Source organism: Taudactylus pleione, unplaced genomic scaffold (genome assembly GCF_031769625.1).
Source record: "Taudactylus pleione unplaced genomic scaffold, aTauple2 ptg000214l, whole genome shotgun sequence".
NCBI classification, from domain to species: domain Eukaryota; kingdom Metazoa; phylum Chordata; class Amphibia; order Anura; family Myobatrachidae; genus Taudactylus; species Taudactylus pleione.
The window spans coordinates 15,523,943-15,551,700 of NW_028284616.1; the positions used below are offsets into that span (position 1 = coordinate 15,523,943).

General features: G+C 45.6%; 2 protein-coding genes across 4 annotated transcripts in view; one reads left to right on the forward strand and one right to left on the reverse strand.

Moving 5' to 3' along the window:
• Positions 1-5,751, forward strand: part of CPAMD8 (C3 and PZP like alpha-2-macroglobulin domain containing 8) — a 185,474-nt gene extending 179,723 nt beyond the window's left edge. For 2 of the 3 annotated variants that reach the window (XM_088478478.1, XM_088478479.1), the window contains exons 42-43: positions 1,753-1,924; positions 2,140-5,751. In XM_088478478.1, the coding sequence (XP_088334604.1) occupies positions 1,753-1,924; position 2,140 (173 nt within the window). In that variant the 3' untranslated portion in view covers positions 2,141-5,751. Of the gene's footprint in view, positions 1-1,752; positions 1,929-2,139 lie in introns of those variants that run through there. The other variant, XM_088478477.1, reaches the window with a different exon arrangement.
• Positions 5,752-6,849: 1,098 nt separating this feature from the next.
• F2RL3 (F2R like thrombin or trypsin receptor 3) lies at positions 6,850-24,396 on the reverse strand. The gene is made up of 2 exons (XM_088478565.1): positions 24,306-24,396; positions 6,850-8,157 (listed from the first exon to the last, which is right to left on the reverse strand). The coding sequence occupies exons 1-2, from the start codon at positions 24,394-24,396 to the stop codon at positions 7,085-7,087; spliced, it is 1,164 nt and encodes a 387-aa protein (XP_088334691.1). The 3' UTR covers positions 6,850-7,084.
• Between the last annotated feature and the right edge of the window lie 3,362 nt (positions 24,397-27,758).

Sequence of the window (27,758 nt, forward strand, 5' to 3'; positions counted from 1 at the left end):
TAATCTACCTTCCAGGATCTAGCAACCCATCCAAGGCAAAATCAGCTCCAGATGTATGCTACCAGGCCCTTGGGCAGCAGTCTCCATGTGATACTTATGAAACCCTGTGGGCTTGAATGCTTTCATTCCTTGAACAACCAGGTGCCATCTGAAGCCCCTCCATTGAAATAATACAGAGCACTCCAAGTTCTAGTACAGCTGACATAATAATATTTGGCAAAAACTGTACAAACTGTACAGGCATCAGTGCAAATTCTAATGATTCTATATAGTTATCGCATCATCAAGCTCTCTTCCCACCCACTTTACTAAGAAAGTTGCATGATCTGGTAGGTTTCCCTGGTCTCAAGTGAGTCAGGGAGAATTCCCTGAAATTCTGGCGTCTCCTGGACATTTCGGGAGAGTAGACAAGTATGGGGCTCTACTTAGCAAAGGGATTTCAGTCCATTTTGGCAGTAAAATTAAATCTTCACTTTATTTTCTATACTCCTGTCTGAGTACAGAAATGGAATTTAAAAAAAAAACACAAAAAAGTTGATGTCTACTTTAGTGCAGTAAGTTGGGTTATGCATACAGTAGTTGTGTCCTTAATATAAGTGGTGTCCAAACTTTTTTCTTGGAGTGTTATATCAAGAAAATGACTTAGATCAGAGAGCCCCAAAATTCTCTTTTACAGCCTCCCAGCAATAAGGTAAGGGTTCTTTGCTGAGTAAATCTAAATCTAAAACTAATAAAAATATCTTCAAATTCCTATAAAAACTTTTAGATTGCAATTTTGCTCACTGATGAGATGCTGTATTATTGGGAACAACGGAGTTGTGACTTGGACAGCACTGTGAGCGTGATGTCAGATGAGATGTTTGTGGTTGATGTGGGGCATTAGAAATAGGAGAGTGAGGGGCTAAAGAGATGGTAGTAGAAAGAGGAGAGAGGGGATTGGGACAGATACCAGCTATGGTGTCGCTCTAATCTAATCTTTGTCTTGGGTTGCAGAGATGTTCACAAATTAGTCATTTTATCAACTTGGTGGTCTATGTACTAAGGCAAATATATATTCCCTCCCCATAAATATTTTCTACTGTGCATGGGTCACGCATGCGCATATGCTATGGCGATATATTAATAATAAATTGTAACAATCAGATTTTCTGTTGCTGCAATTGACAATCTATGTTTTCGACGCAGATTAATATATACTAGCCATTGACTTAATTGAGCATTTGCTCCGGTTGTTTCTTTCTGCACACCTGTCCAGTGTAAAGGCCTATAATACAGTATGTGGCTGATTCAGACTGGTACCTGGAATTAGATGACATAAATGACAAATAAGATAATAAAAGTCCATACACAGAGTGTTGCGTTACGTGTTACGTTAGTGAGCTGCATTACTTTTATAGGGAGCTCTATTTTGTATAAACAAGGTTGTAACAAACTTGATCAGCACATTACATCTCATTTCAGTTAAGGGAATCCTATAGAGTGCAGTTCTATCCCATTTATATACTGTTGTATGAAAAATTGAGACTTCTATCACCCCTAGACCTGCTGTCAGAGGACCAATCAGAGTCAGTGAGTGCCTAGTCAACTTCCCCCATATGTTGTATAAAGTGTAATGGGGTGCCCAATTATAAAGTACAACTGTCTATGCTGGTACTATATAAATATATGTTGCTAATAACAATAATAATTATAACAAGATGAATGCATGAAGCAATTGACAAAGTATCCCAGTAATCTTCTTGTCACACACAGAGGAGGATATGCCTATTCACCAGCAGGAGGACTCGTACTATTCATACGAGTATGAATCAGATCCATATGCTGCCGACAATGAGGATGGCCTTGAAATTGCAGTGCAGCTCACAACAGTCGCAAACTTAGCTGAGGACACCGGCAAAGTGGATGCAATGCCGACCACAGAATGGTAACTAGAACCACAGCTCTATAATAAACCTGTGTATGGCTGCAAACTCCAGTGCTCACAGGCCAGTAATAGCCCAAGTGCATAGACACAGGCTTTTTAACAATGGAGCATTTATGTATGTGTCCCCTGGATATTGGAACTGTGCAGCCCTCTCTGCAGTATGTAAGCACCAAAACCTCCCATGTGTGACCTCTCTCTTTCCTTTTTCTCGACAGAAAGTAAAGCGCACAAGACAGTTCGTTTTCGTTTTGTAAAAAAGTATCCAACACAAGATGGACATATTCCAGTTTTTACAATTTTGGTATCGGAAGACCACAGGAAAAAACAGAAGTGATCTAGCTGGTTCTGGTATTATTTTATATATCTTCCCTTTTTCCAGCTTGATTGCTTTTTAACACAGATGTAACAAAACTAGATGATAATTCGGCCCTGAAAGCAGTAACTTAGAAAGCTATTTAATCTCCTGAGCCACATGCTGGCCTCTTCTGACTCCACTAACTCCGTCATACTTTCCTTTCCCATATTTGACTTCATAAGCAGTTTGTGGCTTCCTGTTCAGGTTTTGTGACATTCCTGCCCGCAGAACAGAGCGTCCTCCTCAGGACTACAGCCTAGACTAACTACAACAGCCATTGTCACTTCCAGTTTCATCTTCCTATCAGACACAAATTGTACATTCCTCTGGCAATTTGTCACAGTTTGGTTCAATTACAAAAACTGATTTTGTTTATGTAAGTGTAAATTGTGTACAGAATTTGTCCATATGTACTCACAGTCTCACACTCCTGGTTTGTTTTTTATAAAGTCAGTTTTAAATAATTGATGTAGTTCTACAATAAAGATACGCTGATAGTTTGTTATATTATATTTACAAAAAACAAATTGTAAAATTTACAAACTAGGTTTTGGATAATTATCAAGGAGGTAATGAAAGGTTACAGCAGAACATATAACAGGTGTACATGGTATAAAGGAATGGTGTTTTGTGATATCAAGTCCTCATTGATGGACGGGTCATTTAGCGAATGAGATGACTCAGTCATTAGCTATGTGTAGTTATTCAGTCAGACTAGGGCATACAGGAAAAGACAAAATACTAATTAAATTAAACTGAACATCTTGGACTAAATAAGCAACTTATTAAAAAAGACAATAAATGGTTTAATTTAGGCTTATTTAGTTGGAAAAATTATAGTGAAAATATATTAGACTTTTTAAATGGTGGTGTAGTAGGTATAGGTTTTACTCCACTTTTATATATCTCCTAAAGTGGTCAATCAGTGTTTGTCTAATATTATATACATACAAAAAAAAGTACCCATTACACTTTACTGTATATGGAGCACATTAAAAACAGTACAATCAAAGCACTTCTTCCATGTCTGTAGTAACCCCTGTGTGAACTATCCAGGACTGTCCTGTGTGGCATATTACACAGTAATATGTTTTAGTCTTGTTCAGTGTTGTCTTTTCTGTTAAATCCACACACACCATAATACGGCTCACTAACTAGAATAATGGACCGTGGTGAACATGTATCTTGCAAATAAAACAATGTCTAAGGCCAGAATAAGTAGGGAGTAAATTTACTAAGCAGTGCTTTTCAAAGCCACCTGTTCTTCTGCAGTTTTGGCCACTGAATTTATTGGAGAAATAATATTAAATACTTTGAAAAGCCATACCTTGTAAATGTAGCAGTAAGGGGGTTAATTCAATTAGCCATGGGTTTTACCAAGGGGTTTTAGCTCCCAGGTTAAGCACCTGCAGCTATTCAATTATTGCCCACGACGAGCCCCGTGCGTGCACTTAGCGCAGATTTTTGCTCACATCCTCCTGAGGTGCGAACAGGAATCTGCGTTAACTAGTGCTCTCAGGGCTAGCCGCTATGTTACCCCAGGTGGTAATTGCATAGCTCCGGGCACTTAGCCCTGGTGCAATGGCTTGCCGCGGGAAACAATTGAATAGCTCCAGGCAATTAAACCAGGAGCTAAAACCTTTGTGGTAAGTCCCTTGGCTAATTAAATTGCCACCTAAGTGTTTACTGAATTCATCAAATCCTCTATCATCCTTCCTCTGCAAGATAAGAAAACAGCTACATATGTGCCTACCTTGCTGCTGTTTAATATTTTATAAGTAAATGATGTATCATTGTTTTAGGTAAATGTTGCTAATTCATGTTGTTGGAACTCATTCCCATTCCCAGCCTCACAGCTAGTTGAGAAGGATGGGAAGTCCAACCCAAAAAATTTTTTATACAGACTCCAAAATAAAGACTATGCCCTGTATTTAGTGCTCAGCGTCAACAAATATTATTGATAAATAATGTTAAAATTAAATTGTTTTATTTTATATAATTTTACATGACTTGTACTTACACTGTCCCTTTAAACAAAAAAAAAAAATATGAGGTAAAAATAAAGGTAAATGCAGTACTCCACTAAACATGTATTAAAATCATGTTAACAGTTGATACAGAATTTTAATGTATGTTTATTGTTTAATGGAGTATTGCATTTACATTTTTGCAAGTTTGAGGCACGTTATTTTTGGTATTATTTTTGTTCTGGTTTAACGATAGGAGGTCACCAGCTTAGTTGCTGGAGGCTACCTCTTGTGGAGGTCACAGGTTTGAGGTCATTTTGAAGTGTCTATGTGCAAATTGTGGGAAAAGAAATTTGACTTTAGAATCATTCATTTATTCCAAGCTGTATACATGTACAACAAAGTTGATTTTATGGTGTGTTTTGTCACAGACGAGCAGCACTATTTGCACTTGCCCAATCATTTGTCACGTGGCTCATTTCATAGGAATGCCTGATGAAATGTTCAATTGTTATTGAAGACAAAACACTTGAAGGCCACCTCATGGCGTTATTTTAGTCAATCCATCTCTGTAGTCGTCCATCAAAGGGAAAAAAACTTTGTACTTTTAATATTTCATTTGAAATGTCAATGGCCTAACCCCGTGCTGGCCAAATGAGGCCACCAAATATCCCCAACAGCGCAATATGGATGGAAGCTCTTAGGGCAGGGGTTCCCAACCACGGTCCTCAAGGCACACTAACAGTCCAGGTTTTAAGGATAGCCACAGTTAAGCACAGGTGTCTTAATTAGTACTTTAGTTATTTTGATTTAACCATCTGTGCTAAGGCATGGATATCACAAAAACCTGGACTGTTAGTGTGCCTTGAGGACCGAGGTTGGGAAACACTGTCTTAGGGTCACGTTCCACACAGGAAACCTTGCATTGCCAAACCTGCTTACTGTCTGTCCTACAGCATTCATTGATGTCTTGCAACTGCTAATATTCACCACACTACCCTCTCCCCACAGATAACTTAATGTATAAAAATAGTATGTTAAATTATATATAATACTACAGTTCTTCCTAATACATGTATATAAATTTAATATTAAACAGAAACGGTTATATATTTTTTCTCTTTCTTGCCAAAGGGATTGTATTTGTTTAAGATTGTGGGGTTTTCTTATGGCCTAGGGTGTGTGTAAGAGAAATGGCATTAACATATCTTTTAGTCGCTATTTTTTAGGGAGGGGGGGATTTCAATTATACACTGAAAAATAAGTTTCACCTGACGTCCAGTGCCCAGCAGCAACTTGCTACACACAGTGATGTTAGTGGCTGAGCAGCAGAGGGTCTGATGCTAATGTTAGTACCTGTGTTACTGTCTGAATTGCATAAGCTTGTACCAATTGTTTACGGTAGATATGTATAATAAATGGATGTGATTTTGTATCTGATAAATGCAGTGTTAGTGTTCCCACACGTCCCTTTTCTTAAGTTAAAATAAACGGTTTACAAACTTTCTAGTGTCTTCATTTTATTTCACATTTTTTTTCTAATATATAAAATTTTAATTAATTAGCAATGACCTTTGTGAGCTTGGACTTGTATAAAAAGTTAATGGAAATTAAGATTTTACTTTTTATGGCGATCTATATGCCCTATTCCTTTACAAAATGATTTATTGTTCTACTGTCACAACCAGTGACGGCTTCTACCTTTTGCTTCTGGGGGAACTACAAGTGTGCGTATACGTGATTTGACATCCACTCACACTTGTGCACAAAAACAAAACTGAAGTGAGGGATTTGTATTAATATTACGGTCATAGGGTCTGATTCTGCAAGGATCGTAATTGCAAAGCTGCACGACGCAGGCTATAGATATATGATGTATGCACGCAGGCTATAGATATATGATGTATGCACGCAGACATTTGCGATCCTTTGCAGATATGGTAATGCAGCAGGAGGCATCACACCTCCTGTGTATTACTTATCCGAGCTGCGATGTCCAACGCAACATCAGATAATATGCGTACCATCGGCCGTTTGCGGTGACCCATGGGGTCCCGCAGCCGGCCGCCGCAGTTTAAGTAAGAGGCCAGGAAATATCCATCAGCCGACGGTCATCCTGGCTTCTTCCCTCCCCCACAACGGCGGTGAAACACCTCCTTTTTGGGAATCGCCGCCCCCTCCCCACCCACAAACGGCCGCAGACTGTCAATCGCTGCCAGTCTGCGAGCGTGTTAGCAGGACCCATTCTGCACACTCGCAGAATGGATCCTGCGCAGATTCCCAAACATCGGGAATCTGCGTTCAGTGCACTAGCGTGCACTGCTGAGTCAGGACCATGAATCGGAGTAGGTGCAGTGTCCTTTAGCTCTGTCATAGTTTGCTCACACCACATTATGACAAACTATTAGCCTTTAGCCTTCCCAAATGCTCACTGCCCTTGTAGGCAAAATAATGTACATGAAACATTCATTACCAATTGCACTAGTAAACACTCCTACTGTATGTAGCATTATTTACTTTGGAGGAAATATCACTAATTCAGTCTTACATGATGGGATTTCAAACTTTATTTCTTGTCTTGAAATGAATGTTTATTTCCCATCTTTCTCCATACTGTATATAAATAGATATAAAAATAGATAACTGTATATGACGTCAGAGGCCTAACTATGTGCTACGGTGTACAATACGGTGATCACACACAGGATCATTTAGTAGCTATGGGGCTTAGAAAGGTCAGTGTATGCCCCCATTCAGTCCATTTTGGTAACTGGAGACATTTTGTCCAATTTTATAGCTTTGTATGTGGTACGTTGCAGGCTGGGGAAGAGAGAAATGTCACAGCATTGAATGAGAGTGGGAGTTGGAACAACTTGCTGGAAGAGTCTCTTTAGATGTCTTGAGTGATATTAATGTCAATTTGGATCTTTTCCTAAACTTGTCTCTCACCTTATCACGAAACTCTTCTGACACATAGTAATACACAAAGGGATCCACACAGCTGTTGAAGGCGCTCAGAGTTAAGCAGCCCATGTAGACTGCATACAGGTCACTGTAGTGCTGAGAACAGTGCTCTGAGTAATGTATCAAAAGCACCACATTGCTTGGTGTCAAGAAGACAATCACTATGACCAGAACCAAGATACTTAGTTTCACAGCATGGACATACTTCTCCCCACTCAGAACCAGTGCCCGAATGACAGAAACGTAACAGAAAATGATAATTACCAATGGTAAAATAAAGCACAGGACAATGATGGACATGAAGTAATAAAATAAATACATGGCTTGCTCATGTCTGGGAAGGGCATCATGGCAAACTGTATACTCAGTGTTCAGAAGACGGTAGGATTGTTGCATGGTTGCCAATGGAAGGGTAGATAAAATGGCAATTAACCAGGAAATGGAGCATATGCCAATAGCAAAGTCCCTGCTTCTAAATGTCCTGGAGAAGAAAGGGTGAACCACAGCCAAGTAACGGTCAATGCTGATACTCATGAGGAGCAGGACTGAGCAGTACATGTTACCATAAAAGAAGCTGGTAACAGCCCTGCACATCAGCTCACCAAAGATCCAGTTGTTCCCCAGAAAGTAGTAAAACATCTTAAAGGGCAGTACCAGGATAAGCAGGAGGTCTGCCACTGCCAGATTCATCATGAAGACAGTAGAAGTCATCTTTTTCACTTTGGTCATCAAAACCCACAAAGCAAGGCCATTCGCAGGTAAACCCACCAGAAATACCACAGTATAGATTGATGGTATCACAACGACTGTGATGGAGCTTTTCAGGTGATCCATGGATGATTGTGAAATTGACAACATTGTATTGTTTAATTCCCCTGGAAAGGAGCGTGGGCATACGGTATACTCCACTGTACTTGTTTCATTAGCTTGAGCTTCCTCAGAATAATCTGTACGGAAATGTGAAATAACATGTTAGACCACGTTCTTCTGTCAACAAAAATATTTATTTTTATGTAATAGCTGAAATAAGATACTGACATGGACATTATTTCTATTCACATTTATTAATTAGTAGCCATGAGGGTTGTCCAGCCAACGTAAAATGGAAATAATTTACAAAGCACAATAGTTACACTCTCAAGTGCAAAAAGCACACAAAGGGGCTGATTCTGAGATGCAAGCAAAGTGGCTGCATTTGTGGCCAGACGCGGAAACCTGATTTTTTACTGATGTGAGAACCCGTAGGACAAATTCAGAGTTTTGTGCATCTGCAAGCAGAAACACGTGCCGCCCATTCATTTTGCTACAGCCGCTGCTACCATCAGCCCCATGCTCAGTGCAAGAGCTCCATCAGAAAAAGACTTCCCAGAATTCCCACTTTAGCTATACCACATGACACTCCCACAAGTCAGGGCAGATTTGTACAATTGCATTGTTGCTGCCCAATCGCCTCACTGAAACGCCCACTTTCACAGAAGATCGGTTTGGCCAAAGTACATCTATAGAGGGTGAGTTACTAAACTAAGCCAAGGTCAGGATTTTGCCTTTCACAGAAACATCCCTAGCACAGGAGAACATACAGTAAATGCTATGCAGAGTTTTAGGTTATCCAATACCGACCAACTGTTCTGACTTTGGCAGGATAGCACTTATTTCAGGAGATTGTCCCGCCATGTTGACAGTGATGAACTCTGTCATGACTATCGAGAATGTTGAGAGGTTTGTCTTTTGGACCAAGTCATCTAACACTGGTGTACATGACAATGAAAATGTCTTTTTTGGGAGGGAGAAGCATTGGGGCAGCTTAGTGCTTCCAAGGTTATACGCACATAGGACACTCCAACGTGCCCCCAACTTGATGTGACCATTCTCCATTGTCTGTCTGATTTTTACCATGGCAATGTTTGGAGGTATACGTTATCCCTCTTTCCAGGCAATGTGAAGACTAAGGATTGTAGGGGAGATGTATCAAATCTTTGAGAAAGCTAAAGTAGAGAAGCTGCCTATGGCAACCAACCAACTTCTGTCATTTATCTAGCACAGTCTAACAAATGACAGTAAGGCTGGGTACACACCATGTGTTGGCGCCACACATCGATAGTGCGATGCAATGTAATGATACATTGCACACACTATACACACAGCTTGACCAGTGTACGACCGTGCAATGTGTCATTACATACTGCATGTAACAGTGTGCAATGTGTCATTACATACTGCATGTAACAGCACAGCGTCGTTCATTGCATCATCTTATCTGCTGTGCAAGACAGCAGATGGAACGAACTGATGAACCATGGATCGGGTATATACACTATACATCGTGTACGAAATGGCTGCGTACATACACACACGAGTCAAGGGCGAGATCAGGCCACAAGGGGGGCAAGTTGCCGAGCAACGTTTCCATGCCATGGCAACGGCACCTCGACCCCTTGCGGCTAATTGAATAGACCCCAAAGTATTTATTTGCAGTCAAATACTCTTGTTTACTAAATAATTATGAACTTGTCTACAAAACAGGAGCAGACAGGGGCTGTTCCACTTTTCTCCTGCCCACTACTACCGACATCAGCACAACAGGCAAGGAGCAAGTTGAGACTATTGCTGCTCAGCAGGTCATGGCAAGTGTCTGCTCTCTCCCTGTCTGATGTACTGCTATATAGTGGCCAGGAGAGAAATGTTACGGGGGAGCGTGATTGCCCAAAAGCCAGGAATTTCGTATCACCCACAGATTTGCCCTGCACCTTGCATTGGTCAGGTGTGCTGTTTTTTTCATTACATTTCTTAATGTAAAATAAATAAATAAGTTGACAAAGTCAAAGTGACTCAGACCACTGTGCTTGAGACGGACCATGAGTCCTTGGTGCTAGGGACAAGATTCATTAGTAAATTCCAGGTTGACAGATGCTCATCTTGACTAATAAAAGCACAAGCTTTGGACAGGCCTGATACAGTAATAGGGTCTTCAGAGTGTGCACTCACAAACACCTTTGTTAGCCCCAAACTACAGAAAGTGTCTCCATCCTGCATATCAGCCAGCTCCAGGGGGGGGTCATACACTCCTTGCCCGCTACCTGCGCATGTTTATTGAAAAAATGACTTAAGCTGGTACACTTTAATCTCAAACCAATCAATTTACTATAGCGCTGTCAATCAGGTGGAAGGGGCATATTTATCAATTGTGTTTTGACAAATATTGTGCAAAAAGTTTATGCTACAATTTGAAAAAAATTGTATTTCTATGATTTATTAAAGGGCTTTTGGAGGAAATAAAAAAAAAAAACTCCTCCAAGCCCTAAAAATTGCATCCATTCTGAATGCTAATCTCATTTGCCATACCTCTAATGGGAAATGTGAACAGTCCAGATTTACCAAGTGCAAATTATATTTTTATTTGAAAGGAGCACTCCAAAGCTTTAGATGGCGTGAGGAGGGGCTTACCTCAGATTTTCAAATACAGGTTGAGTCTCCCATAACCAAATATTCCAAAATACGGAATTATTTTAGCATGATTGAGATAATGAAACCTTTGATTTTTGATGGTTCAATGTACACAAACTTTGTCTAAGGCACAAATTATTAAAAATATTGTATAAAATTACCTTCAGGCTGTGTGTATAAGCCTAAGGTGTGAAATATAAATGAATTTCATGTATGTACACAAACTTTGTTTGAGCCACAAAATTATTGAAAATATTGTATAAAATGACCTGCAGGCTGTGTGTATACGGTGTATATAACAGATACATGCATTCTGTGTGTATATTTGGGTTCCATTCCCAAGATATCATGATGGTATGCAATTATTCCAAAATACGGAATATTCCGTTATCCAAAATACCCCTGGTCCCAAGCATTTTGGATATGGGAGACTCAACCTGTAGAGAGAGAGATATCCTGAGATCCCTCTCCATTCTCCTCCTCTGGCCTGTCTCCCCCTGCACAGCTGATCCAGCATAAGTGAGCTCCAGCCACCAGCACAGAAATGATCCTGGGACATTATGGTGAGCATGTTGATGCATGCAACATTATACTGAAAGTTTAAAAAAGAAATAAATTGCATAGTGTAGTATACGTACATGTTATATGTGACGATGAGTGCTGCAATGTTGGCTGGCTGAACACTGCTATGTAGATGCTGCAAGCAGAATGTGTCTGGCTACAGGGTGCAGAAGACTGCTATCTTCACAAAAGGTACAAATTTGCCGGGACAAGGTGTTAGAATAGGAGAGCGCGACTGTGCAGTCTCTGTTCTATTCACATTTATTAATTAGTGGCCATGAGGCTTGTCCAGCTAAAATAAAATTGAAGTAACTTACAAAGCATAATAGTTACTCTCTAGTTGAAAAACCACACAAAGGGGCTGATTCTGAGGTGCAAGCAAAATGGCTAGTTGAGGCCGGCTGCGGAAGCCAGATTGTTGCTGATGTAAGAACTCATATGACTAATGCAGAGGTTTGTGCATCTGCAAGCAGTGACCTGTGCCGCCCATTGATTGTACAACAGCCATTACTGTGCAGTCTCCAATATGGCTCCTCCAGGGATGACACTTTATTCTCCTACCAAGATGGCTGCCAACCGTACTAGGGCCCTCATTCAGAGCCGCTCGCTATTTGCGGTCGTTCGTTTTCTAAAAAGGGGTGGCTATTCAAATGAACCATTCGCACTTTGCAGTCTGTTCACGCCTCTAAGTCTGAACGAGCGAGCAAAACATGCGAACGTAAATTTGAAAAATACGCCCCCTAGCCGCTCGCACCATACGTCATGTCCGCTATTTATTTGATTAATCGAGTACATCGAACAGCGTCTGAACTGCTCGCTATTCTTGTGGTTGGTTTTTTCAACCACTATTTTGCGAGCAGTTCTGAGTTAAAAAAAACCATGTGACGTGGTCAATGACGCTGCTGGATTAATTATGCACTCCCTTAAAACGCCCGTTTTGACCTCTAAGCACGCCTGCGAACGGATTTCCACTCCCCGTTTTCAAGCACTTTCCCTGTTACCACCCACATACGCCTCATTCTGTCACTCAAAATAGCAGGCATTCGCTATTTTGCGAACACATGAATTTCAACCGCACTGACTGGTTCGCGCATGCGTATAATGATCCGTACGCATGCGCAGTTGGGCAAACATCGCTCGGAGCGAACGAGCTGCCGCTTACGAGTGGCTCTGAATCAGGCCCTATGTCACTGTGTATAAGTAACATAGTGGGAGATGGACATCTCCCCCTTAGCTTCTAAGACCTGCAACCTATTACCCACAATGCCGCTGCTCCAGCACCCACACCGCTACAGCATTTAAAAAATAGTCACCGGCTGGTGATCTGTCTGAACCCTGCTCCACTTCATGCCCTTCAACCAGTGTAACAGTGAGTATGGCTGTACTACCAATAAATCACACTGCCTGATAAAGCTGCACTGGACTACCTGGGGTCAATCACACATTCCACTGGTGTGTACATTAACTCTGCAAAACCACCATCTGTACACACATTTCCATTAGGCTATGGAAATGTGTGTACAGATGGTGGTTTTGCACAGAAGTGTGAAAAAGTACACGGACACACATGTACACAGGACCCAAAATGCACACAAGTGCCCCAGGCGCATTGTGATGTTTGTTTCAATCGCCACAGCAGTGCTAAGGCACCATCTTGGCCACATGTAAAGACACAGATAGCTGCAGCACCACAGAGTGAAGCAAGCAGAGTGTGTTTAAGCTAAAGAGTGTCACAGCAAACAGAGGGCCTGATTCACACCCGCTCGCAAGCGCATAGCATTCGAAAGTGGGTCGTTGGTGGGCCAGAGTCACCCACAGCTATGCGAGTGGCCAGGAGGCCTCAACTTAAAAAACAAGTGCCCGCCCTGATTCAGAGCGAGCGCTCGCTTTTTGCGAGCGGCTCTGAATCAGGCCCACATTGCAAAGCACAGAAGCTACATAATAATGGTTGTAAGGAGCACACATACAGGAATTACACCTATAATGGGGTAAATTAAATTTAAAGGTGCAGAAAACTACACTGCATGGAAGTTTGCTATGGAAATGTAACTTAAGCAGGAAAGAAAGTGGAGACTAACAGTAGATCCTGGTGACAGTCCAAGTCCAGATGATGTAGAGCGAGCTATGGGAACCCTAGGCTTGTGTGTGGAGCAACATGTATACTCCATGATTCATGGGAAAATGTTAGCTAGAGACATGTAGACAGCACTGCAAGAGGGCATATCAGGATGGAGGTCTCATCAGGAGAATCTATTTAAGATGTGCATTGTATAATCCATACAGAAGTATGAGTGATTACATAGACAGGATGATGTATGTCTCTCAGCATTTAATGTCTGTTGGTGTACAAATAGATGATGAAGAAATAGAATGACCATGCTTCAAAATCTAAAATCTGATTTGACTTCTTAATTGTGGCTTTAGAGGAAAACACTGCAAAGGGTAAGAGCAAAGCTATTACAATTTCAGGAATGTGTACCCTGTGAATCAAATGCTAAGATAAGTGCATTACAAGCAAAGAGTGAGAAGTTCTGAAAATTTAAGTTCAAGTGTTATAATTGTCACAAGATAGGTCACAACGAAATCAACAGATCAGTTGGCTTTGAGTTTTACAGATGACCACAGAAAATTGTTTGTATTAACGATTCAAGTGTAACAAGACCTTTTAGCTGCAATGAGGAGTGGTTCACTAAGCTAAGTGAGTGTGATCCAATCACAATCAAGGGAATTGGTAATCAAATGTTGACAGCCACAAAAGTTGATGTTCTTTTATATGTCTAACTTCACCTTTCTTAAGTTGCTATGTAAAAGCTTCAATTGTGAGTTTGTGTAACATAGAGAAACTTGTAGTGAGGGGGGTGTCAAAATAGGAGAACACATTTTCTCTACCAAGATGACCGCTGGGCCTTACTGCTGCGCATGTGCAGTGCCATCTTGCCACTGTGTATGAGTGACATAGGGGCATATTCAATTGGGCGCCCAATTTAGGAATACCACGGGTATGCACGCTCCCAATACCCTCGGTATTCAATTTAAAAAATAGTGGTCGCAGGGTTTTCAGCTCTGAACACCCCACACCGCGTAAAAAAAATATGAGATATGGTAAGAACTTACCCTTGTTATCCCTATTTCTACAAAGTCCATAGGGTTCCACAGGATACCTTGGGGTATAGGTGTGACGTCAGTCATCGGGCACCAAAGAGTTAGCTTCCCAAGCCTCCCAAGATGCACTAGGTCCCCCTCCTATACCCCGCCCCCGAGCCAAGGCACCTCAGTTAGTTACCAAGCCATAGGCCAGAGGAGGAGAAGGAAGAGAGAGAAAAAAAGATCTGGATACACACAAGAATCACATTCTCACCAGAGGGAGACGGAAAAACCGGTGACCAGAGCAAAGCCCATCTGCAGCACAGGTGCAACAGGGCGGGAGTCCTGTGGAACCCTATGGACTTCGTAGAAATAGAGATAACAAGGGTAAGTTCTTACCATATCTCATATTTTCTACTTCAGGGTCCATAGGGTATCCACAGGATACCTTGGGGATGTCCTAAAGCAGTATCCTTTAAGGGTGGGGACGCTCCTGTGCAGAAAGGAGAATCCGCCGCCCGAAGGAAGCATCCTGAGAGGCGAAGGTGTCAAACCTGTAATACCTCACGAAGGTATGGACAGAGGACCACGTAGCAGCCTTGCAGATCTGGACTGCAGAGGCACCACGTCGAGCTGCCCACGAAGGACCCACAGACCTAGTGGAATGAGCCTTCAGAGAAGGAGGAACCGGTAGGCCTTCATGAAGAAAAGCTTCAGAAATAGCCATACGGATCCAGGCTGCCAAAGTTTGCTTTGAGGCAGGCCAACCCTTTTTACGGAAGCCATAGAGGACAAACAAAGCGTCCGACTTCCTAAACGAAGAAGTGCGGTCAACATAAGTCCTTAAGGCCCGCACAACATCCAAAGAGGCCTCACCCACGGAAAGACCCGGTGAGTTAAAGGCCGGAACAACGATTTCCTCGTTAACATGAAACTGGGAAACAACTTTGGGAAGAAACTCGGGCCGAGTGCGGAGCACTGCCCTGTTCCCATGAAAAACCAAGAAAGGGGGTCTACAAGAAAGAGCCCCTAAATCAGAAACACGTCTGGCCGAAGCAATAACCAGAAGGAAAACAGTCTTAGCTGTCAGCCATTTAAGATCCACTGAGCCCAGTGGTTCAAACGGCGGTCCTTGGAGAGCCCTCAGGACCACAGCCAAATCCCAAGGCGCCACAGGTGGAACAAAGGGTGGCTGAATGCGGAGAACACCTTGCATAAAGGTGCGCACATACAGGATTGTAGCAATCCTACGGTGAAACCAGACAGAGGGCCGAAACCTGTACCTTCAAAGAAGCAAGGCGAAGCCCATGATCTAGTCCCGCTTGTAGGAAGGCGAGAATCCGAGACAGACGAAACTCCCGCGGTGCATAACCTCTCGGTCGACACCACTGGAAGAACGTATGCCACACGCTATGGTATATCCTCGCGGAAGACGGTTTCCGTAACATGGTACGCACTACAGAGCTGGAAAACCCCCGGGACCTCAGCATGGCCGTCTCAACAGCCACGCCGTCAAAGACAGCCGAGTCAGGTCCGGATGAAGGCAAGGACCCTGAGACAGAAGGTCCGGTCGTAGCGGCAACCGCAGAGGACTGTCCACGGACAGACCCTGAAGGTCTGAGAACCAGTGCCGTCTGGGCCACGCGGGAGCTATCAACAGGAGCGTCCCTCCTTCCTGTTTGAATTTCCAGATTACCCGTGGAAGAAGAGAGACCGGAGGGAACAGGTATGTGAACCGGAACATCCACCGGATGGACAGAGCATCCACCAGAGACGCCCCTTCGTCTCTTGTGCAAGACCCGTACACCGGCAACTTGTTGTTGTGCCGGGACGCCATGAGGTCGATCTCTGGAAGACCCCATCTGTCCACCAGCAGTTGAAAAACGTCTGGGAGCAGGGACCATTCCCCCGGATGAATGTCCTGGTGACTTAGAAAGTCCGCCTCCCAATTTAGCACTCCCGGGATGAAGACCGCTGATATGGCCGGAAGATTGCTCTCCGCCCATACCAGGATCCGAGAGACCTCCACGAGAGCCGCCCGACTTCGGGTTCCTCCTTGCCTGTTTATGTAGGCCACGGTGGTAGCGTTGTCCGACTGGACCTGTACCGGACGACCCTGGAGAACCCGATGTGCCTGATGGAGAGCATTGAAGACCGCACGGAGTTCCAAGATATTGATTGGAAGCTCCGCTTCTGTCGGCGTCCACCTGCCCTGGAACAAGTGTGGACCCGAAACTGCTCCCCAGCCCCGAAGACTGGCGTCCGTTGTCAACAGGACCCAATTTGGAACCCAGAACGGACGTTCCCCGCTGAGATGGGTCGTCTATAACCACCAGGCAAGGGACAGGCGAACCTCCGGGGTGAGCACAATTGTCTGGGACTTCAGAGACTGCGGCAGCCCGTTCCACTTGGACAGAATCAGGTGCTGCAGAGGTCTGGAGTGAAACTGGGCATATTTCACCATGTCGAACACCGACACCATGGAACCCAGTAACCTCATCGCCGAGTGTAGAGACACCCGGCGACTGAGCAGACAACTGCGCACCCTCGACTGTAAAGCAGAGATCTTTTCCTCCGTCACGAAGATCCTCTGCTGTTCCGAGTCCAATAAGGCTCCGAGGTGCAGAATCCTCCGAGACGGGATTAGAGTGGACTTCTGCCAGTTGATTATCCAGCCGTGCCGTTGCAGTAGCGCAATGGTCAGGCCCAAGTGGCGTAGAAGGAGCTCTGGAGATCCTGCCACCAATAAAAGGTCGTCCAAGTACGGCAACATGCACACTCCCTGCAGCCGCAGAGAAGCCGCCATGACCGCCATCACCTTGGTGAACACACGTGGTGCTGTCGCCAGGCCAAAAGGTAACGCCCGAAACTGGAAGTGGTCGCTGCGGATTGCAAACCTGAGGAACTGTTGATGGCACAAAAGAATAGGGACATGCAGGTAAGCGTCCTGTATGTCCAATGACACCATGTAGTCCCCAGGTTCCAGCGCCAGAATGATGGACCGTAGGGTCACCATCCGAAACTTCGGTACCCGCAAAGACCTGTTGAGAGCTTTGAGGTTGAGAATCAGACGATACGACCCATTGGGTTTCTGTACCAAAAAAAGATTTGAATAGAAACCCTGGCCCCTCTGGCAGAATGGAACAGGCACTATAACTCCAGCCTGGAGCATAGTGTGCAATACCTTCCTCAGCTCCGTAGCCTTGTTCCGGTCTGATGGTAGACCCATGGTGAAGAATCGAGCCGGGGGTCTGTGCCGGAAGGAGAGGGTGTACCCGTGGGAGACCACCTCGAGAACCCAAGTGTCTGTCGTAGTGACCGACCAACACTGGGCGAACTGCAGCAGGCGGCCTCCCACTTTGGGATCCCCCAAAGGGAGGCCCGGACCGTCAGGCCGCAGGCTTGTCATCTGGCTTGGGGGCCGGACGTCTGGTACTCCATGCCTGCTTCCTGGGCTTGGCCGATTTCTTAGGGCCAGCCTGTCGAGGAAAAGACTGTGGTTTGGGCCTGCCCTGGGCCCTAGATGACCGAAAGGATGATGGTCCAGAACCAGAAGGAGCAGCGGCCGAAGGGAGACAAGCCGATTTGGCTGCCGCCAGCGTGGCCACAATCTTATCCAGATCCGGACCGAAGAGAACTTCTCCGGTAAATGGCAACGCCTCCAGACCCCTTTTGGAATCTGCGTCCGCCTTCCAGGATTGCAGCCACAAGGTGCGACGAGCAGCCACCGATGCTGAAGAAATTCTAGACACCAGAGTACTAATGTCTAAGGCCGCCTCGTTGATATAAGTGGCCGAATCACGGAGATTACCAATCAACTCCGCCTGTTCGGCCGGACAGTCGGAATCAAAAGATGCCTCTAATGAACCCGCCCAGCACTCCATCGCTCTGGCAACCCAGCAAATGGCCATAGCCGGTCGTGCTGCCCCCCCCCCCGCAAGGGAATAAGCGGACTTCAGGCAGATCTCCACCTTGCGGTCCGTAGCATCCTTAAGGGAGGACATGGATGGCATCGGCAATGTGGCACTACGGACAAGACGGGTCACGTGAGAATCCACCTGTGGAGGGGATTCCCACTTTGCAAAATAATTATCCACGAACGGATAAGCCACCGCCAGGCGCCTCTGCGGCTGGTATCTTTTGCCAGGCTGTTTCCACGCCTCCTCTAAATGGTCCACTAACTGACCTGAAAGAGGAAAGACTGTGGCATCGCCCTTCACATCTTTAAAAAAGGCGTACTTAGATTTAGCCGCTGGGGGAACTTCGTCCTCAATCACCAAGGCTGTGCGGACTGCCCGAATAAGTCCAGGAATATATACCTTGGACTTAGCGTCAGCGTCCTTAGTATGGAGAGGTTCCTGATCATAAGGATCCAGAATCTCCCCATCATCAGACGTCCCCTCGTCATCCTCATAAGGAGCCGACAGAGACGCCACCGGCCGTTTATGTGGCCGGATCACAGACTCCCCTTGCAACACATCCGACAAGTGCTGTACAGAACTCGTCAGGGAGTTAACCCACGCTGGCTCCTGAGAAACCGGGAGCAGGGAAATAGGGAGACTGTGGGGTACCACCAATTGTCGTGGGAAACCCTGCATGGGTGACGACACCACTGACTGCTGGGACAAACTCATCGGTGTAAACGCGGGTTGCAGAGCTAACTGGCCCACTAAGGTTGTAAGCGCCTGAGCGAAACAAGCCCAGGGCGGCTCCTGTACCGGTGCTGTAACCGTAAGAGGCCGCGCCATGGACAAACACTGCCGGCAGAGCCGTCCGTGCTACCCTCCCCCTCCGCTAACAGTACTTTACACGTAGTACACTGTAGCCGGAGAGGAAAATCACTTTCAGACATGATGGCACCAAGTATGTGACCCCTCTCACCAATTATATATCAAATAGGCGAGAGACCACCCTGCAGCACCGCAAGGGCTTAGCAGAAAGAACAGGGATAGTAATAAAGCTGACAGTTTAGAAGAAAAGTTACAGGCAGCAGCGCTAGCACAGTCACATACAATGCAAAGAAATATAAATTCCTGCACTAACAGCGCTGATCAATCAACTACGCAGACACAGGGCCTGGTAGGACACAGCGCAGCATACACAGACCTGACCCAAATCGGAGGAGAGGTATGCGGGGGGACCCAGACCACGATGCTTCCGTCCAGGCTTCCAGCAGCGTTCACCATGCGTTCAGAGGAAGATGGCCGCCGAGGAGCAGAGAGGAGGCTGGCCTGGGGGAGGAGCGCTGCCACAGGACCAGTCGGCAGCGTGCAGAGAGGCTGTGTGCAGTGGGGGAGGCGCCGGCTGTGAGACAGGGAAGGCGGGTTCCCTTGGCATGTATTTAACCCCTGGGATGCCGCAGCGCTACCGCTCTGCTGCGGTCCGCTGTCCCAGGGGGTAGTGGAAGTGCAGGTTGGTCGCCTGGCTCCACGCTGCAGCCAGTCCCCAGGGAGCCCCCTGCCTGGGGACTCAGGACCATGTGATCACCGGGGACCCACCGCGGGACCCCGCTGCTTACCTTTGTCCCCCTTGAATCCGGCCATGGTCCGGAACATCTGGGGTCACCGCTAGCTGTGACCCCAGATGCTCACCAGCATCCCCGGATCGGTACCGGCGTTCTGGTACCGGCGGGGGTGTAGGGAAGACAGCATGGACGTCAGGACTGACTGTCCATGCTGTACATCCAGATGTGCAGCCACAGCTGCATAGAAGAAAGCTTCAGGGGCTCTTCTAGCCCCCACTCCGACAGGTGCACCCGACTCCGGCCGGGCACCAAACTAAACTGAGGTGCCTTGGCTCGGGGGCGGGGTATAGGAGGTTGACCGAGTGCATCCTGGGAGGCTGAAAGCTTAACTCTTTGGTGCCCGATGACTGACGTCACACCTATACCCCAAGGTATCCTGTGGATACCCTATGGACCCTGAAGTAGAAAAAACAAAAACTCACCTGTCCAGGGGTCTCCGGTGGTCTCCGCAGCTCCCGGTGGCCTCCCCTCTATCTTCTCACTGGAGAGGGGGCTTCTGGGAGTCCCGGAGGCTGCTGGTAGGCTTCAGGGGCTTTTGGGAGGGGCAAGGGCTGCTGGGAGATGTAGTTCTCCCAGCGCCCATTCAGGGGGCCACACATATACCGGGTGTCACACGCACACACACAGTCGCTCTTACACACTTACAAACACCACACACACTGACATACTCACCCTGCTGCAGAAGAGCGGACTCCGACGCTGGATGAAGAAGACAGCGCTGCAGAAAGTAAGTAATTAAGGACTAACTAAGCTAATTGGAAACGGGTGCCGCCGGGGTGCCAGAGCAAGTCCTGCTGATTTTTCCTAAATATAACGATTTTAGGAAAAATCACGTTTGCTCTGGAGGTGTGTGGAATAAAAGCTCCCGGCTGACAAAAAAAAAAAAAAAAACCCTGCACCTAATTGAATTGCAAAAAAACAGCACTTGCAGGAAGAACCTCGCAGGTGCGGGTTTTTTGCAATTCACGCACCCAATTGAATATGCCCCATAGTGGGAGAGGAACGTCTTCCCCTTGGCTTCTAAGACCTGCGACGTATTACACGCAATACCACTGTTCCAACATCCGCATCACTACAGCATCTAAGAGACAGTCACTGACTGGTGATATGTCTGAACCCCGCTCTGCTACATGCTCTTCAACCGATGTAACAGTGAGTACGGCTATACTATCATTTGCTGTATAAATCACACTGCCTGGTTAAGCCACACTGGACTTATCCTTGGGACAATCACACATTCCGGTGGTGTGTACATTAACTCTGCCTAACCACCATCTCCAACACAAGGAATTTCCATAGGCTCTGTCCCAGCCCTCCCATAATAGTAAATTATAGCTGTAAATTAAATGACCACATTGTGATTATGGTTGAAAAGATCACACCAAGACCCCACCAAGATCACACCATGACTGCATTCTAAATAAGCCTCTTAGAGTTAAACTTAAAATTGTGGCTTTTGCATATATGCAAAAATGGGAACAAACACTGTGGCTGTGTTTCAAGTTTCACATATCATAATATGTGCAATGTTAAATCTATAAATATGTTCAGCATGCCTCCCAACTCTACCGATTTAAGCAGGACTGTCCCGCTTGGGGCCACAGTCACTAGCGCATGCAGCGGGGGTTTCTGAGTACCCAGAAACCCCCCCTGACAGTCTGGAGAGCAGGAACCATCTTCTTAAGCCTTGCCCCCTCGCTGCAAAATGCCACGATTCACTGGTCAATCGGGAGGAGGAGCTAATATGACAAGATTTCATTGGAAACGCATCATTTGGCTCCACCCCCCTCCTGATTGATCCACAGCTGCTGCAAGGTAACTATGTGTATAATGTACAGTACATGTGTGTGTAAAGTATGTGTGCATATGTATGTGTGTGTGTATATCTATATGTGTGTGTATGTTATATATATATATATATATATATATATAAAAACAATCACAGTATATATGTGTGTGTGGAAGCCCCCCTGTAAAAATCCTGCATTTGCCCCTGGCCGCAGTAGTGGGAGAAGGCTGGGGGTAGGCCATCAGCTGCCCAACACAGACCCGGCAACAGAAATCTTGGGGCCAGGTGCTGCAATGTTTTTGGGCCTCTTTAATTTTCCCCAATAGGGTACATGATAAGTGCTAGCGGAATAGGACTTGGGGGGACACTGACTGGGGGTTATGAACATTACTGTATATTGAGTTGGGGACAGATAATTAAATGGTTACAAGATGGGGGATGTCAGCAACTGGTGCTAATGTAATGGGGGCAGTGATGTGTGATAGGGGCAGTGTGAACTGTGGGGAGGCAATTGAGAATAGGATGGAACTGGCAATGAGAGAGCTATGGGAGGTGTAATTAGAGAGCTATGGAGGGGGACAATGAGGGAGATATGCAGGAAGGGGAAATCAGGAACATAATGAGGTTGTGGTCAATCAGAGAGAGAGAGAGAGAAATGCGGCAGTGAGAGAGTTACGCTCCCACATAACTAGTCACTCCCCTTGAGACAGTACAAAATAGGCCCTTCATAAATTTCAGCTCCAGGCCCATACGTTAGTCTCCCTATATTGTATGCATATATGTATGTTTTGAAAGCTTTATAATGTGAGGCCCTTTTGTAGCCATTCAGTATGAACCTTGACATGAAGACTGATTTTGGCTTGTAAGTATGAAATGCAGCATCATGAAAGGTCTAATAACTGCCAGTAGGTACCAAATGCAGTACAAATATTGGTGACATTTCTGTGTTTCAGCCTATCCGTTCCCCAACAGTTCTGTATTATTATTTTGTATACCATTAATGACAGAATATACTTATATAATTATAAACCATAATATATAACGGACCTCAGTCAGAGTTGGATGCAAACGCAAAAATGAGATGCAGCCAAATCTGCATAGGCAGTAAATGCCCCCAATCCCCCCGCCAGAGCTGTCTTCACAGAAGTGCAGGCTCCTGGGACAAGCAATACACTGGGGCCCCTATTAAACAATCCTCTGCCGGGGATGGAATGCTATCGGTGGAGGCTGTGGCGGCGGAGGGAGGAGGGAGGGAGTCATTTACAGGAAAAAAACATAAGTCACAGTCTGAACATGTACAGTACAACAAATTTCCTATGCAGTGCCCCCAGAAGTGGTCCGATCTACGCAGTGCCCCCAGTAGTAGTCTCCCCCCTATGCAGTGCCCCCAGTAGTAGTCACCCCTATGCATTGCCCCCAGTAGCAATCCCCCTGTGCAGTGCCCCCAGTAGTAATCCCCCCTATGCGCAGGCCCCAGTAGTAGTCCCCCCCCCATACAGTGCCCCCAGTAGCGAGTCCCCCCTATGCTCTGCGAGTTCCCTTGCCCCCTTACACACATACAAAAACAAACAACTTACCTGATCCCCGCTCCCGCCGATGACCGCCACTGTCCACTCCTCCGGGCCCGCTCTCGCTCTGCACTATGGGATGGGAGAAATGTCATGACGTCTCTCCCATCACCCGCGGGGGGAGCTGGAAGGTGGAGAGTGAGCTCCAGCTGGCTCCCTCCGTGGACAACGCAGCAGCCAATGAGAGTCTGTCTGACTCTCATTGGCTGCTATAACAAACATAGCTGTTTATAAACTGTGTAGGGCACACCGCTCTCAGTACGGTCTGCCCTACACTTAGGGCCCAGGGAACACCAGCGGGGGTGCAGCGGCAGCAACGGGCCCCTGCACCACAGCGGGCCCCGGTGCACTGCACTGGCTGCACCGGCGCTAGTTCTTCCCCTGAGCCAGTACCGGTCTCTGCCTCATCCCCATGCAGGACTATCAGCGGTGGCAGCTATGCGATGGGGGGTAGGGGTGCTATTGGCCATGTTCCCTTGGAATCCTGGGGCCCTTGGGCAACTGCCCATTTAGCCCATAGGTAGAGACGGCCCTGCTCCCCCTACAAATAGCTGGAGCAGGTGTGCCAGCAGTATGACAGAAGGCGTGGCTTCACTCTGAGTAGAAAATATGCAAAAATCGCAGAACACACTACATACAGACAGTAATGGCCGGAGAGTGCAGATTATAATTAGCCAGGTCATTGGAGCATATGAGATGCTAACACTGATAAATATACGGACAGACTTCCACTTCCCAAACAGAGTAGTAAACATACTTGCCCAGAAAAAAAGATGCAACAAGGAGAGGAAATGTCATCCATCTCAGAATGAGGTCTAAAAGGGGGGAAAGAATCTGTCCAGTACATGATCACTTTATCCTTACATTCACATCAACACACACAGCAATATTTCATTAAATACACTGTAATAAATAAATCATTTGCAAATTCTGCCCACTCAGTGGCTGTACAATGTTTGCAGATGATCCCTTTTTCATCATCACCTCCTAACAATCTGTATTTATTATACATTGTCTATTACAGGCGCTTATTTTCCCCTATTATTTGCATTGCTAATACAGATGACAGACTAATACAATATCCACAGAGAGTATTACATCAGACTGGCTAGATATAATACATACCATCATAGTCTTGCGTGGCAAAAGATCTGACCCATGAGGCTAGCAGCAGTATGGGGATGTAGAATGGCCACAAGCAGCCTGAGGAACCCATGATCTTAATGAACTGCTAAAACCTAGAAACAAAGTTGGGATGTTGTTTTGCTGATGATTATCCACTTCCTATGTCTGTAAATGTACTGAAAGGACCCAGAGAGGAAACAGCAGGGGGAGGGAGAGTTGTCTATGTGGAGCAGATGTGGGTAATTTCCTATTAGGGAGGTGGGCAAAGGGGGGACAGTGCAACTTCTGGAATTATAACTGTGTCCTATGTTAAGGATGAATGTAGGTGAATTGTATACTTAGATGTGCTTGTTTATGCCTGTGTCAGCTTTGGTTGTTTTTGTACAGTATAAGATCTGAATTCCGGGAATATTGTAATAGGCCGTCAGGAGATGCTGAAACAGGTCATTTGTAAAAACATGCATTACACTATAGATGCAATATGCAATAATATGGGCTGTATTTACTATTGAATTATGATTTAGATAAGCAGTTGTCCACCTCTTATATAATTGTTCCACAGCAAAAGCAAAGGCAAAATATAATAAAAAGGAATGTAAATGGCATTAATTTAAAAGGCCCCCTTGAGCAGTACTTAGGTAATTATGTTACTTATGTAATTATGTTGTCCTATCCTTATACAGGCCTAGATGGTAGTGGTGGCCTACCTTACCCGTTGTATCGACTCCTGATTGTGAGTCACACGCAGATGCAAATGCGGCTGAGTCTTTTGCAGCATCAGCGTCTTTATGCTAATGTTAATGTCACAGACGATTTTGTGAATAGTGAGACAACCACTTGCAGCGTCTTGTGGCGGTGCAAATCCGTCTTGTTGCGTCCTCAGATGCACCACCGGTGCACCAGCGCTATGGCAGGTGCAGTTTCTCCATCTGAGTATGGTGTACTGTATAAGCCATTCTGCGTCTGTAAATGCAGACGCTCTCAGCAACACACCCGTATCTGCCTAGCCACCCCCATTACTTCCCAGGAATGCCAAATAAAATCCACAAAAATGGTCGCCAACTTTATTTTTGTTTTTTTAGCCCTAATCTTCACACTAACCCTCACCCTCCTCTTAGTACCTAAACCTAACCCTCCCTCCTGGTGCCTAACCCTAACCCTCCCTCCTGGTGCCTAATCCTAACCAGGGTTGTCTTAACAGCAGTGTGGGCCCTGGGCAAAGCAATGGACTAGGGCCCCTACCCACCCATTCACGGGTAAAAATGTAAATGGTCAATAAAATTAAACCCTCCTGCATGCCCTTCAGACCTCCCACACATGCAGAGAGACTCTGTCTGACTGGTCTGAAGCTGGCGGATGAAGTGAAACTGGGACTGAGGTGAGTACTTGTCACCAGGTGGGGGGGATGAAGTGGGGGAGGTTAGATCATAATACAGTGCACCGGCGGCCGGCTAATAAAAATATCACAAATTTACCAACTGGCCGGGGCTGCAGGGGGGCGGATTGTCGGGCCCCTACAAGCTTTGGCCCTTGGGCAACTGCCCAACAAGCCCAATGGAAGAGATGGCCCTGACCCTAACTCTCCCCTTGGTGCCTAAACCTAACCCTCCCTCCTGGTGCCTAACCCTAACCCTCCCTCCTGGTGCCTAACCCTAACCATCTGGGTAAGTGCCTAACCCTAACTGTGGGGGTAAGTGACTAACCCTAAAAAAATAAAAAAAATGTGTCGACCATTTTTGTGTCTATCATTTTCATGTTGTACTTTTGAACCTGTCGACCTTTTCTACCTGTCAAACTTTTTATATGTCTATCTTTAGTGTGTGACTTTTTTCTGTCAAACTTTTATCCTTGTCTAACTATTGACTGTCTAACATCTGGTGTCTATCTAGACATTGTCTAACTAATTACTGTCTATCTATAGTCAGGAACACGGACCCAAGATGAAACACAACAATTAACAAAGATTCACTGTAAATAATGTGGACTTCTCTGGACTAACATATTCTGAATTGCTTGAGCATGCCTGCAAGGGGTACGACACAACAATCTTCCCTCAAAGCACTAGCTAAATAATGAGATTACTATTATTAGTACATAGACCCCTGGATCTCTTTAATTATTGCAGCTCTGCATCTCTTTATCACAGCTCTGCAGCACTTCCCCTCAGATGTTGGGGCTCCTCTGCTGCTTAAGCCCACCCTCACTTAGGACTTCTCCTCCTTCTTTTTCTTCTATCATGGAGCTTCCAGCTTTGAATTCTGTATAAGTCAATATACTTGGATCAGATGGAAACATCATAACAATTTAGTTGTCTGGAATTAACATATGTATGGGTGTCTTTCTTCTAAAAGTCAGACATCTTTGTGTAAGTTACAATGAATTTAAACAGGCATTGACCAGCCCACACATGGTAGCAGCTGTGAGCAGCACTAATTACATGTCACAGCTTATTTAGTACTATTGCTACTCTTAAGCATATCACTAGTTACACTTATATCATGGCTGACAATTCAATTTAAAAAGTCAAATACGGGTCAGTTGGGAGAGTGGAAACATTATCAATCACTTCCATACATTCTGATCCCCCATGTCCCCTTTCTAAGGCTATGAAGAAACAATTGTTCATGCAGTTTTCCTATATCCCTGAGTAATACCCCTTTTACACCAGAGCTAAAACCCAGGTTATTGCAGGGTTAACCCGGGTAGCTCCTTGGTGTAAAAGGGGAACAGGTTGGATTGCCGGGTGGAGTGACCCAGCAATCCAACCCAGGTAACTTGCAGGGTTAAACAGTGGAAAAACCCGTGAAACCCTGCAGTGTAAATGGAGCTGTCTGGGTCACGGTGACCTGGATCCTGCTGCATGCCTCATGGCTGGCGATTAGCTGCCTTCATTGGCTCTTGGAGATGACGTAATCTCCAAGCATCCACTTCAACGCCGGAAAAGCCGGGTCACTGCAAACCCGGCTCCGGGGTGAACGGCGCCAACTCAGGAATATTTAGGCGCAGGGCAAATTCCAGGTCTGAGCCGGATTGGCACCCTGTTCCAACCTCCGGGTCAGACCCGGAATTTCGGTCTAAAAGTGGTATTAGTGATACCATGAATTCACTGAGGTAGATATTTTGGTACTTTTTGGACTTTGCAACACAGTTTCAGAGATTTAACTGTTCAGCCTTAGGGCTGAGACCAAATTTTACTCGACAGTAGTATAGCCACGCTGCCTCTGTAGTGACCTATCCCATTACTGGCTGTCTGGGCTGTGTGGCATTTCCCTTCACAACATAATTGGGGGTGACTCGCACTCTCTACAACAATTTATGGCACCAAAGGGCCCCAGGAATTATTCCCTTCCCTCACTGGACCCCCTCTGAAATTTCTTTCCCTGTTCTCACTAACAGGAATTATCACAGCTTGGGGCTGTCCATTGAATATCAATGGTTTCCAAACATCAATGG

What these genes read in the sequence shown, in the direction of transcription:
- F2RL3 (XM_088478565.1), bottom strand. Translation starts at nt 24,396, where the DNA reads ATGGGTTCCTCAGGCTGCTTGTGGCCATTCTACATCCCCATACTGCTG. An exon ending in TGCCACGCAAGACTATGATG is followed by an intron (nt 8,158 to 24,305) that starts GTATGTATTATA and finishes ATTTCCGTACAG; the next exon opens with ATTATTCTGAGGAAGCTCAA.